Below are 12,520 nucleotides of genomic sequence, written 5' to 3' on the forward strand. Positions count from 1 at the left end.
ACGTCCGCGACTGGGCCAACGCCTGCACACCCTGCCAGCGGGCCAAGGTCCACCGGCATACCCAGGCTCCGCTGGCTCCCTTCACCGTGCCCGAGCGACGGTTCGACCACGTCCACATGGACCTGGTGGGTCCCCTTACCCCATCGCAGGGGTTCACCCACCTGCTTACCATGGTGGACAGGACCACCAGGTGGCCGGAGGCCGTGCCCCTCACCTCCACCACCACCGCTGACGTGGCCCAGGCGTTCATCGCCACCTGGGTCGCGCATTTCGGCGCACCGGCAGACATCTCGTCGGACCGCGGCCCACAGTTCACGTCCGAACTATGGGTCACGATCGCCCGCACGTTGGGCGTTACCCTACACCGCACCACGGCTTACCACCCCCAGGCCAACGGGTTGTGCGAGTGGTTCCACCGCTCCATGAAGGCCGCACTCATGGCCGGCCTCCAGGATGACGGCTGGGCCGACCGGCTCCCGTGGGTCCTTTTGGGCCTACGCACAGCCCCCAAAGAGGACCTCCAGGCATCCACCGCTGAGCTGGTGTACGGCCAGGCCCTCCGCGTACCGGGCGAGTTCATTCCCGACGCAACCAGCCCCTGGTCCGCCGCGCGCCAGCGCACGGACTTCCAGGAGGCCGCCCGATGTTTCGCCCCGGTGCCCACGTCCCGCCATGGCGACCCCCAATCCTACGTCCCCCCAGCACTCCACTCGGCAGAGTACGTCTTCGTGCGCCACGACGCGCACCGGGGGCCGCTCCAACCACCATACGACGGACCTTCCGGGTTCTACGACGGGACAACAAGTCCTTCATCGTCAGCATCGGCGGCCGGGCAGACCGGATTTCGCTGGACCGCCTCAAACCGGCCGGCCCACATGGACGTCGGCCAGCCGCCACGGCTGGCTCTCCCACCGCGGCGCGGCCGCCCCCCGTCCACTGCACCCCCCGTCCGACCACCCGCCACCACACCGGAAACCCCCCCCCTCCCGCCCCCCCCCCCCCCACGACTGGCCAGGGGTCGTTTCGGTCGGGTCATCTGGACCCCCCTCAGGTTGACCTTCCTGGATCAAGTCCATTCTGGGGGGGCGTGTGTAGCGACCCATGGGTCCCCCAAGCGAGACCAGCAGCAGAATCTCCTTGCTCCAGCCGGTGACGTCACCGGCGGACAACCTCGGCGCCGGGGTGGCTGGTCACGTGACCACCAAAGCGTGCCGCGCGTGCGGTTATAATCCTTTGCACCTGTCGGTCACGTGACCACCGAAACAGCCTCGCCTGGGAGGCGTGGCTTTCGGTTTCGGTTATGCTTTCTGGTTTGGATATATATGCAGCCCGATAAACGGGCTTTTTAGAGTTCCCGAGTTGGTTTTTACAATAAACATCTTCTCGGACGAGTTTGTGTCTTGCCCGTCACTTCGTCCGTGTCAAGCAAGAGCCCTGCTCTTCATGGTGTTGGTGTCAAGTGTTATTGTGCAGTGTTAGTGTACAGTATTATTGTACAGCGTTATTGTACAGTGTTGGTGTACAGTGTATCATGTTGATGTGCAGTGTTGGTGTACAGTGTTATTCTACAGTATTGTTGTACAGTGTTGGCGTTACTGTACTGTGTATAGTGTTGGTGTACAGTGTTGGTGTACGGTGTTATTGTTAGGGTTAAAGTTAAGAAACCTACAGTTAAGACTGTAACTGTAAGCAGTTGGTGCTCTGGCACTGGGTGACTTGAATGTGTGCATGGAATCATGAAATCAGGAGATTACCCAGGCATTTTGGAGCGCAATGTTCAACCCAGTGTCAGAAAGTTGGGTCTCCGTCGAAGGTCATGGGTCTTGCAGCAGGAGACAATGACCCCAAACACACTTCAAAAAGCACCCAGGAATGGTTGAACACAAAATGCTGGACTGTTCTGAAGTGGCCAGCAATGAGTCCAGATCTAAATCACATTGAAAACCTGTGGGGAGATCTGCAAACAGCAGTTGGGAGAAGGCACCCTTCAAATCTGAGAGAACTGGAGCAGATTGCACAAGGAGAGTGGGACAAACTGCCAGTAGAGAGGAGTAGGAAGCTCATTCATGGCTATAGGAAGCGCTTGACTGCAGTTTGTCCAAAGTCTGTGCTACCAAATATTTAGTCGAGGGTGTCAATAATTTTGTCAATGCCATTTATTTTTATTTTCTGATTTAAAAGGATATATTAAGTTCTAAATAAAAAACATAGGTTCTGTAATATTAACAGTGAAATAAAGAATTGTGGAGACCAAATAATTTTGTCAATTTAAACTTATTTTTAGAGAAAATTGTGAGTTATTTGAAAAACGTGCAAGGGTGCCAATATTTTTGGCCACAACTGTATATATATATATATACTAGCCGAAACCCGTGGAACATCCACGGAAGGGAGGATGTGGTGTTTGGATCGAGTGTACCATTATGGATGGCATAGGGGAGCGTTCATGGGATCTTCTTCTTCCGTTAAGCTCCAATTTTTTCTCTTTAAGTTAAGTCCAATCAGTCCTCTCTGCTCGAAGTGCTCAGGCCATGCCTTCCCGCTCTCATACTTTTATTTCCGTTCGGTGTAGAAAGAGATTGACATATCGTTCGTCTGTTTCAGCTCGTTATCTTTAAGCTTCCTTACGTCTCGCCACCTGCTACACCTCTCTGAGTTACGAGGATTAATGCAACGCACCCCGAGTATCGCAACGTCACTCCATTTAACTTTATTAAAATGACGATAAAGACGTTTCCTTATATATCCTAATTTAAAATGTTCAAGGGAATAAAAAGACCATTTGGTTCACACCACCCATGTTCACACCACTCGACTGTCCAATCAGCGGACGGCTCGCTTCGCCTTCGCCCAGCAGACGCCAATACGATGGCGTCGTAAGATGGCGTCGTATCGGCAGTTAATCGGATGCTTTTGGGCCCCAACGTCGGCTAATTCAGATTTTTCGAGTATGGCTGTTCGTGATAAACAAAGAGCGAGGTTCGTAGATCGTAAATCCATGAGTGCCGTGGGCATCGGGTCACTGGGTGCGGCGTAAAAGGGATAACAAAGTCGAGTCCTTACGCTATTATTATATACTAGGGCATGCCCGTACTATATATAAGCTAGGACGTGCCCGTACGTGGGTGCCCGTTCCTTGCAAAAAAAAAAAAACTGCAAAAAAAAAAAAAACTGCAAAAAAAAAACAATGGTTTGGTCCATTCGCAACGACCACAGAACCCCCCCCCCCCCTCTATTTACATGAATGGTTTGGTCCATTCGCAAAGCCAAAGCGAACGACCACAGAACCCCCCCCTCTATTTACATGAATGGTTTGTCCATTCGCAAAGCCAAAGCGAACGACCACAGAACCCCCCCCCCCTCTATTTACATGAATGGTTTGGTCCATTCGCAACGGCAAAGCGAACGGCGAACGGCTAAATCGCCATAGCTCGGTAAGTACTTGTCCGATTAATTTCAACCTTGAAAAGGCACATCCTCGGGTCCCCAGCAATATACCTGGCAAGTTTCAAGTATATCGGACCGGTAGTTGTCGAGAAACAGCTGTCACAGACAAACGTACAGACGTACAAACGTACAAACGTACAGAGATTACTGAATTATAGATAGATACAGTATATAAACTATATATATATATATATATATATATATATATATATATATATATATATATATATATATTATATATATATATATATATATATATATATATATATATATAGATATATGTTTGTAGATATGATAATCGTGAACGTATAAATAAGAAAATGCCTATATTTATTTATTTATTTATCAATCATATACGACTGAGCTTTTCAACAGAACATGCATGTTTGAATGGATTCATAATTAATAACAATGGTGCTTTCTCTGTGCATCCAGTCCTCTGACAGATGCCTGTTCATGGCACATTGAGCCTGGCAGTCAATGCGAACGCATCCCACAAGGTTGTCCTCGCAATGGACGGCTTCGCATCGCTGCGCATCGAGGGTAACTCCCTCCCTCCGTGCCGTGTACCCTCGGCCGCCTACGCCTGACCCGAGTGTTGCTGGAAGGGGGCGCGTACGTCAACGAAAGCAACGATCGTGGAGAGACCCCGCTAATGATCGCTTGTCTCTCGCATCACACGGACCTGCAAAGTGTGAGCAAACTAAGGATGGTGTCATACCTGCTCCACAATAAAGCGGATCCCAAAATCCAGGTAAGAAATGCAGTCGGTATACTAATATGATATCCGGTACCGGTAAGGAATATGGCTAATAGCGTGATGAATAATGTTCGGTATGTTGAACAATAGGAAGTTGAGAAGGTGTGGAGTATCTTGCCACAACTTACCCTACTAATGGACATTATCACCATATCATTGAGATTGAACCCACTACTACAAACCACCCGATACAATTATTCCCACCTTTTGGGTTCGCCATGGGAAATCTTTGGAAAAGTCTTCATGAACCAACTGGCTCGGCCTTACATTCGACCAATTAGGCTAGAGTAGGAATTTGTAATATTTGTTCACAATGCCGGCAATAACTGGCCTACTCTTTATTACTTGCAAAATCGAAGATTTTTCAAGTATATTGGTCGGGTGCGTTTGTGGTTCTGTCTGTCTGTCTGTCTGTCTGTCTGTTTGTTTGTTTGTTTGTTTGTCACCGGCCTACAGGTCACAATTTTCAACCGATCAACATTTCAACAACCAAGCTTCACGAAACTTCACCAAATAGTAGAGTTGGTCAAAAGCAAGAAGCCTATTGTTTTTGGGGTCAAAAGGTCAAAAGGTCAACATAGGCCAAAGGTCACCAACTTTGCTAAATTTCTAAAATCCTCAATTTTCATCCGATTGACTTGAAATTTGAAGAGGACTTGCATGTCTGGTCACTGAATTCAACCACCAAGTATATTTGAGGTCACCATAGGCCAAAAGGTCAACATAGGCCGGATTTCTAAAATCCTCAATTTTCATCCAATTGACCTGAAATTTGAAGAGGACTTGCATATCTGGTCACTGAATTCAACCACCAAGTATATCTGAGGTCAACATAGGCCAAAAGGTCAACATAGGCCGGATTTCTAAAATCCTCAATTTTCATCCGATTGACCTGAAATTTGAAGAGGACTTGCATATCTGGTCACTGAATTCAACCACCAAGTATATTTGAGGTCACCATAGGCCGAAAGGTCAACATAGGCCGGATTTCTAAAATCCTCAATTTTTATCCGATTGACCTGAAATTTGAAAAGGACTTGCATATCTGGTCACTGAATTCAACCACCAAGCGTTTTTGAGGTCAACATAGGCAAAATTTCAAAAAATCCTCGATTTTCATGCGATTGACTGGAAATTTGAAGAGCATTTGCATATCAGGTTACTGAATTCAACCACAAATTATATTTTAGGTAAACATAGGCAAAACGGTCAACATAGACCGAATTTCTAAAATCACCAATTTTCATTTGATTGACTTGAAATTCTAAGAGGATTTATATATATGGTCACTGAATTCAACCACCAACTATTTTTGAGGTCAACATAGGCCAAAAGGTCAACATAGGCCAAGTTTTTTAAAATCCTCAATTTTCATCCGATTGACTAGAAAATTGAACAGCATTTGCACATTGAGGCACTAAATAGGGAAACGAACTATATTGAGGTCAAAAGGTCAAAGGTCAACTCAAGGTCAACCTTCCAAAATCATAATTTTTCATCTGAAAAATCGTCACTTTTCTTCCTATTGACCCGAGCTTTGATCAAGATTGTCAATTTTAATCTTGATGAAATGGACAATTTGCTGTATCAATGGAATTTGGGGGGGGGGGGGGGCGGATTTTGCAAGTATCGTGCTCCGCATGACGTCTTTTTTTTCTTTTTTCTTTTTTGTATACAGACTCGAGGCTCGTATAAGAGCTAACACATTGAACATGAAAACATGCACAGACACATAAAACCTACAATGGAGGGAGCGGGAGACAAGAGGGGGAGAGAGGGAAGCAAACTAGTACAACAACAGTAGAGAACAGGGATGTCGGTAGATCTGTGGAAGGGGGAGGGCTGAGGGAGGAGGGGGGGGGGCACACGGTATAAATCAAATGAACACTTTTAGGAATTTCAGGAAAGAAGTTGGGGATTTAAAGAGGCAAATTTGGGGTGTTTTAACGGGAGTAGAAAAGATCAAGGTTTTGGATGGGGGAAGATAAGAGATGGTGGTGAACAGCTGTTTTAAAGACCTGAAGGGAGGAGAGGGATTGAAGAGAGTGAGGACGTTTGTTCCAGAGGCGGGAGAAAAGAGGAATGAAAGAGTGAAGGTGAGCAGAGAGTCTTGATTTTGCCAGTTTCACCAGAAGAGGGTTGCTGGCAGATCTTATGCGTGCTGCAGGAATATTTGTGGGACAGAGCCCAGAGAGAGCAGGGGGAGCAAGGCCGGAGAGGAGTCGGTAGAAGACAGAAAGACCACCAACCTGTCTGCGTTGAGTGAGTGAAAGGCCTTCAGAATCAGCTTCATCGTTGGAGATTCCAATGATTCTGAAAGCTTTGGTTTCAACAGCGTGAAGCCGAGCTAGGTGTGAGGCAGGAGCACCAGCCCAGAGGAGAGAGCAGTATTCCATTGAGCTGCGGATAAAAGCCTTGCAGGTGGTGAGGAGCTCAGGTGTGCGAGGAAGGACTTCACACGACGGAGGATGCCCAGTCGGCGACTGGCTTTGGAGGCTCTTCATGAAGGACACCTTAGAATCTTTAATGTTCAACTAATGGCAGCAGAAGGTACGCCCAGGTTAACGTCCATCCAATGGTGCCTCACCTCACCTAGCTTGTGGAATACCAGGATGACAGTTTCTAGTTGGGTCGAGATTCTAACCCAGGCTCGACAGCTCAGAGAAGAGTGTGCATACATCAGGGCTATCCCAACAGACTTGTTAAACAAAACTAAAAATACATCAAGGCAGTCGTGAGTCATGGAAAATGCCATGAATGTCACATTATTAATTTGTCACACCGTTTTAGGCCAGTTTATTACCCACAATGAATTATTAAAATATTTAAATAAGTACTGATGCAAGTCCAAAGGCCTGACATGACTTGACTTGACCAGGCTATTTAGTTCACAGTATGATGAAGATCTCCCTCGCCATTTTTACTTGCGAAAATCAAAGATTTTCAAGTATATTGGTTGGTCTTGTACGTTAATACTTGGCAAAAAAAAAAATTTGGACAAGTGTATTGATCACTCCGGTTTGTGTATTTGTTTGTGTGTGTTTGGGTGTGTGTGTGTGTGTGTGTGTGTGTGTGTGTGTGTGTGTGTGTGTGTTTGCTTGTGTTTGTGTTTGTTTCTGTGTTTGTTTGTTTGTGTGTGTGTTTGTGTGTGTGTTTGTGTTTTTGTGTGCTTGTTTGTGTGTTTGCTTGTGTGCGTGTGTTTGTGTGTGTGTGTGTGTTTATTTGTGTTTGTTTGTTTGTGTGTGTGCTTGTTTGTGTGTGTTTGTTTGTGTGTGTTTGTGTGTTTGTGCACTTGTTTGTGTGTGTGCTTGCTTGTATGCTTGTTTGTGTGTTTGTTTTTGTGTGTGGGTGTGTGTGTGTGTGTATGTGTGTGTTTGTGTGGGTGTGTTTGTATGTGTGTGTGTGTTTGTATGTGTGTTTGTGTGTTTATGTGTGTGTTTGTATGCTTATGTGTGTGTGTGTGTGTGTTTTTGCTTGTGGGTTTGTTTGTGTGTTTGTGTGTTTGTTTGGGTGTGTGTGTTTGTGTTTGTTTGTGTGTGTGTTTGTGTGTTTCCTTGTGTGTGTGTGTTTGTTTGTGTGTGTGTTTGTTTGTGTGTTTGTGTGTTTATGTGTGTGTGTGTGTGTTTTTGCTTGTGGGTTTGTTTGTGTGTGTTTGTGTGTTTGTTTGGGTGTGTGTGTGTGTGTTTGTGTGTGTTTCCTTGTGTGTGTGTGTGTGTGTGTGTGTTTGTATGTGTGTTTGTGTGTTTATGTGTGTGTTTGTATGCTTATGTGTGTGTGTGTGTGTTTTTTCTTGTGGGTTTGTTTGTGTGTGTTTGTGTGTTTGTTTGGGTGTGTGTGTTTGTGTTTGTTTGTGTGTGTGTTTGTGTGTTTGTTTGGGTGTGTGTGTTTGTGTTTGTTTATGTGTGTGTTTGTTTGTGTGTTTGTGTTTGTGTTTGATTTATGTGTGTTTGATTGTGTGTGTTTGATTGTGTGTGTTTGCTTGTTTGTGTGTTTGTTTGTGTGTTTGTTTGTGTGTTTGTTTGTGTGTGTGTGTGTGCTTGTTTGCGTGTGTGTGTTTGTGTGTGTGTGTTTGTTTGTGTGTGTTTGTTTTTTTGTGTTTGTTTGTGAGTTTGTTTGTTTGTGTGTGTATGTGTGTTTATGTGTGTGTTTGTGTGTGTGTGTGTGTTTGTGTGTGTGTTTGCTTGTGTGTGTGTTTGTGTGTGTGTTTGTGTGTTTGTCTGTCCGCTCACTTATGCTTGCCTACAGGTCACAAATTTAAACTGATCTTCATGAAAGTTCACCAAATGGTTGAGTTGGTGGTCCGACAGGATTCTATTTATTTTTGAGGTGAAAAGGTCAACATAGGCCAAAAGTCTCAAATGACTCACCAAAAAATTGAGCGCCATATTCGTACGGTCTTCCCGTTTCATCGCTGTACGATTTAACTCAAATTGCAAATGATTTTTGATTTTACAAAATATTCCTCGTCAATGTATCCTTGGTGGTTATAGTGCAGTAATACAAACCGTGATAGTTTCATGCAACACCAATGGCCGAAAGACCCTAAGTTTGCCGGAAATTGGACGAGGTTTGTTCGAAATACCCGAGTGTGGATCGGGCCTACAAAATGTTTACTTTTGTGCTCGGAGCATTTTACAGAGTCCTGTGATGAAACAACCGAGATGGCTATATCTTGTAATTATCTGCTACAATTGAGAGAGGATGCCATCCACCCGATGAAATGGAAGAAGCAGCCGTCGCTTGAAACTGTAAGACAATCACTACCCAGCTACCAGCACATGTACACGGACGATTTAAGTGGTGAATCAAACACCTACACTACATGACCAAAAGCATGCGGACACCCCTTCTAATTAGTGGATTCAGCTATTAGCAGTAGCCACACCCATTGCTGACAGGTATGTATAATCGAGCGCACAGCCATGCAATCTCCATAGACAAACATTGGCAGTAGAATGGGCCATACTGAAGAGCTCAGTGACTTTCAACGTGACACCGTCATAGGATGCCACCTTTCCAACAAGTCAGTTCATCAAATTTCTGCCCTGCTAGACCTGCCCCGGTAAACTGCAAGTTCTGTTATTGTGAAGTGGAAACATCTAAGAGCAACAACAGCTCAGCTGCGAAGTGGTAGGCCACACAAGCTCACAGAATGGGACCGCCGAGTGCTGAAGTGCATAAAATCGTCTGTCTTCGGTTGCAACACTCACTACCAAGTTCCAAACTGCCTCTGGAAGCAACGTCAGCACAACAACTGTTCGTCGGGAGCTTCATGAAATGGGTTTCTATGGCCGAGCAGCCGCACACAAGCCCTTAGAGCACCATGCGCAATGCCAAGCATCAGATGGAGTGGTGTAAAGCTCGCCGCCATTGGACTCTGGAGCAGTGGAAATGCGTTCTCTGGAGTGATGAATCACACTTCACCATCTGGCATTCCAACTGACGAATCTGGGTTTGGCGGATGCCAGGAGAATTATACCTGCCCAAATGCATTGTGCCAACTGTAAAGTTTAGTGGAGGAGGAATAATGGTCTTAAGGGAAATCTTAATGCAACAGCATACAATGACATTCTAGAATATCTAGATGATTGTGTGCTTCCAACTTGTGGAAACATTTTGGAGAAGGCCCTTTCCTGTTTCAGCATGGCAATGCCCCAATGCACAAACCGAGGTCCATACAGAAATGGTTTGGCGAGATCGGTGTGGAAGAACTTGACTGGCCTGCACAGAGCCCTGACCTCAACCCCATCGAACATCTTTGGGATGAATTGGAACGCCGACTGCGAGCCAGGCCTAATCGCCCAGCATCAGTGCCCGGCCTCACTAATGCTTTTGTGGCTGAATGGAAGCAAATCCCCGCAGCAATGTTCCGACATCTAGTGGAAAGCCTTCCCATAGGAGTGGAGGCTGTTGTAGCAGCATAGGGAGGGGGGGGGGGGGGGGGACCAACTCCATATTGATCGCCATGATTTTGGAATGAGATGTTTGATGTTCGGGTGTCCACATACTTTTGGTCATCTGGTGTATGTTGACTTGCCGGCGACCAATATCATCTCCTAGATGTGCTGGCTAACGCCACCATTGCCGGCAGTTACAACAAGAGCACCCGCAAATAATCAACAATTATCAACACAAATTTCTGCAAGTCAAATGAACCACCATCAATGTATAGTGGAGAGAAGGTACGTGTGTATCATCTACTCCTTCGAGAGGATTTGACCTAGGAAGCAAAAACTTTCAGGCCCCCACCACCCAGCACCACTCCCCCCTCCACCATCCCCTCACAATCCCCCATCAACCATTACATTCACAATACCCACCACCATCCCACATCCTCCCCTCCCTCTAGCACCACTCAACACTTCACTGGGGTGGGACATTGACACGGCACAGACACGACATGGCACAGATACGGCACAGCACGGACACAATATGGCATGACCACAGACACAAATGGTGTCTCTGGAAAGTATGAAACGCGACGATCCCATAACATACAGTACATCGTCAGCCTGTGACAGTGGGGCAAAGCATTTGTCGCCCATTTTGTCTGTGGTGTCCGAGTGTGCTTGGGCGATGTCGCCTATCGGGTGATGACGGGTTTTTTCTTTTGAAGTAATATAACTGATTTGTCAATTAATACAAAAATCCCCTATAAACTGTCAATTGAACAGAAAAACAAGAAAGGCGTCATGTAGAGCACGATACTTGCAAGATCCACCTCAACCCCTCCCACCCCCCAACAAAAAAGGTTGCCATGGATACATCAACTTGTCCATTTCATAATATTAAAATTGACGATCTTAATGCTCAGGTCAATCCAATGAAAATTGATTAATTTTCAGAGGAAATTGATGATTTTTGAAATTTGACCTTGGTTTGACCTTTTGACCTCAAAAAGGTTGCTTTCCCAATTCAATGATGCACTATGTAATTGCCCTTTAATTGTCTGGTTAATCGGATGAAAATGGACGATTTTTCAGATGGAAATTGATTTTATATATGTTTGTCCTTGAGTTGACCTTTTACCTCTTGACCTCAAAACTAGTTGCTTTCCCAATTCAATGACTCAATATGCAAATGTTTTTCAACTTTCAAGTCAATTGGATGAAAAATGACGATTTAAGAAACTTCACCTCAAGTTGACCTTTGACCTCTAAGTCCATATGCTTCTCAGTTGTGACTACCTCTACAACTTCGTAACGTTTCATGGTGATCAGTTTAGAATTGTGACCTGTAGGTGACTTCAAAATTCCACTTATCAGTTTCTACATACTATGAGAACCTCCAGAGTTGCTAAGAAGGGTGGAATTAATATCGGAATCTGAGCTCAAAATACACTGTTTGTCTATGCACATGATTGCACAGGTGGATTAATATCACGCGATGAAGCTGATTCTGAGGGCCTTTCACTCACTCACCACAGGCAGGTTGGTGGTCTTTTTGTCTTCTACCGACTCCTCTCCGGCCTTGCTCCCCCTGCTCTCTCTGGGCTCTGTCCCCCAATAATATTCCTTCAGGTCGCACAAGATCTGCCAGCAACCCTCTTATGGTTAAACTGCCAAAATCAAGACTCTCTATTCACCTTCACCCTTTGATTCCTCTTTTCTCCCGCCTCTGGAACAAACTCCCACACTCTCTTCAATCCCACTCCTCCCTCCAGGTCTTTAAAACAGCTGTTCACCACCATCTCTTATCTCCCCCCATCCAAAACCTTGATCTCTTCTACCCCCGTTAATTCACCCCAGATCCACTTTTTTGAAATTCCGACTTCTTTCCTGGAAGTCCTAGCAGTGTCCATGTGTTTTATACTTCTCCCACCCCCCCCCCCCCTTCCCACCCTTTCCCATGCTTCCTCCCCTCAAGCCCTCTCCCTCCCACAGACCTCCCGATATCCCTGTTCTCTACTGTTGTGCTTGTGTGCTTCCCTCTCTCTCCCGATCTTGTCTCCCGCTCCCTTTATTATATTGTTACAGACGCGGTTTTAGATGTTAGTTTACCGAGCGGTTTGGTATTACCACGTCCGAACAGTTACTCCCCGATTAGAACCCGATCCCGCCCGACGTTGACCAAATCGCGCTATGCTAAATCAATGAAGGAAAGGACACAACGGCTGGGATTAATGAAACGACACAAGGGGGTACAGTTCTCAAGACCTCCGGAGGAGGATATAATTGGTGATGCAGAAACGGGTAGATTACACGGTAAGAGGTAAAGCACAGAAAAGATGGGCACTTAGACACAGTCTTATCTATCCCCGACAGACCACAGACAAACGGGACAAGACTGACTTACACGGGGATTGATGGCAGG

At 45.9% G+C, this 12,520-nt stretch overlaps 1 protein-coding gene across 1 annotated transcript in view; it reads left to right on the forward strand.

The window, feature by feature from the left end:
* The first annotated feature begins 3,959 nt into the window (after positions 1-3,959).
* The window catches only part of LOC137436080 (ankyrin repeat domain-containing protein 34C-like), an 80,658-nt gene continuing 72,097 nt past the window's right edge, over positions 3,960-12,520 (forward strand). The window contains 2 exon segments of the mRNA XM_068129795.2: positions 3,960-4,010; positions 4,013-4,201. Coding sequence (XP_067985896.2) covers positions 3,960-4,010; positions 4,013-4,201 — 240 coding nt within the window.

Source organism: Myxine glutinosa, chromosome 11, assembly GCF_964187855.1.
Source record: "Myxine glutinosa chromosome 11, kmMyxGlut1.1, whole genome shotgun sequence".
In the NCBI taxonomy this organism is placed as follows: Eukaryota; Metazoa; Chordata; class Myxini; order Myxiniformes; family Myxinidae; genus Myxine; species Myxine glutinosa.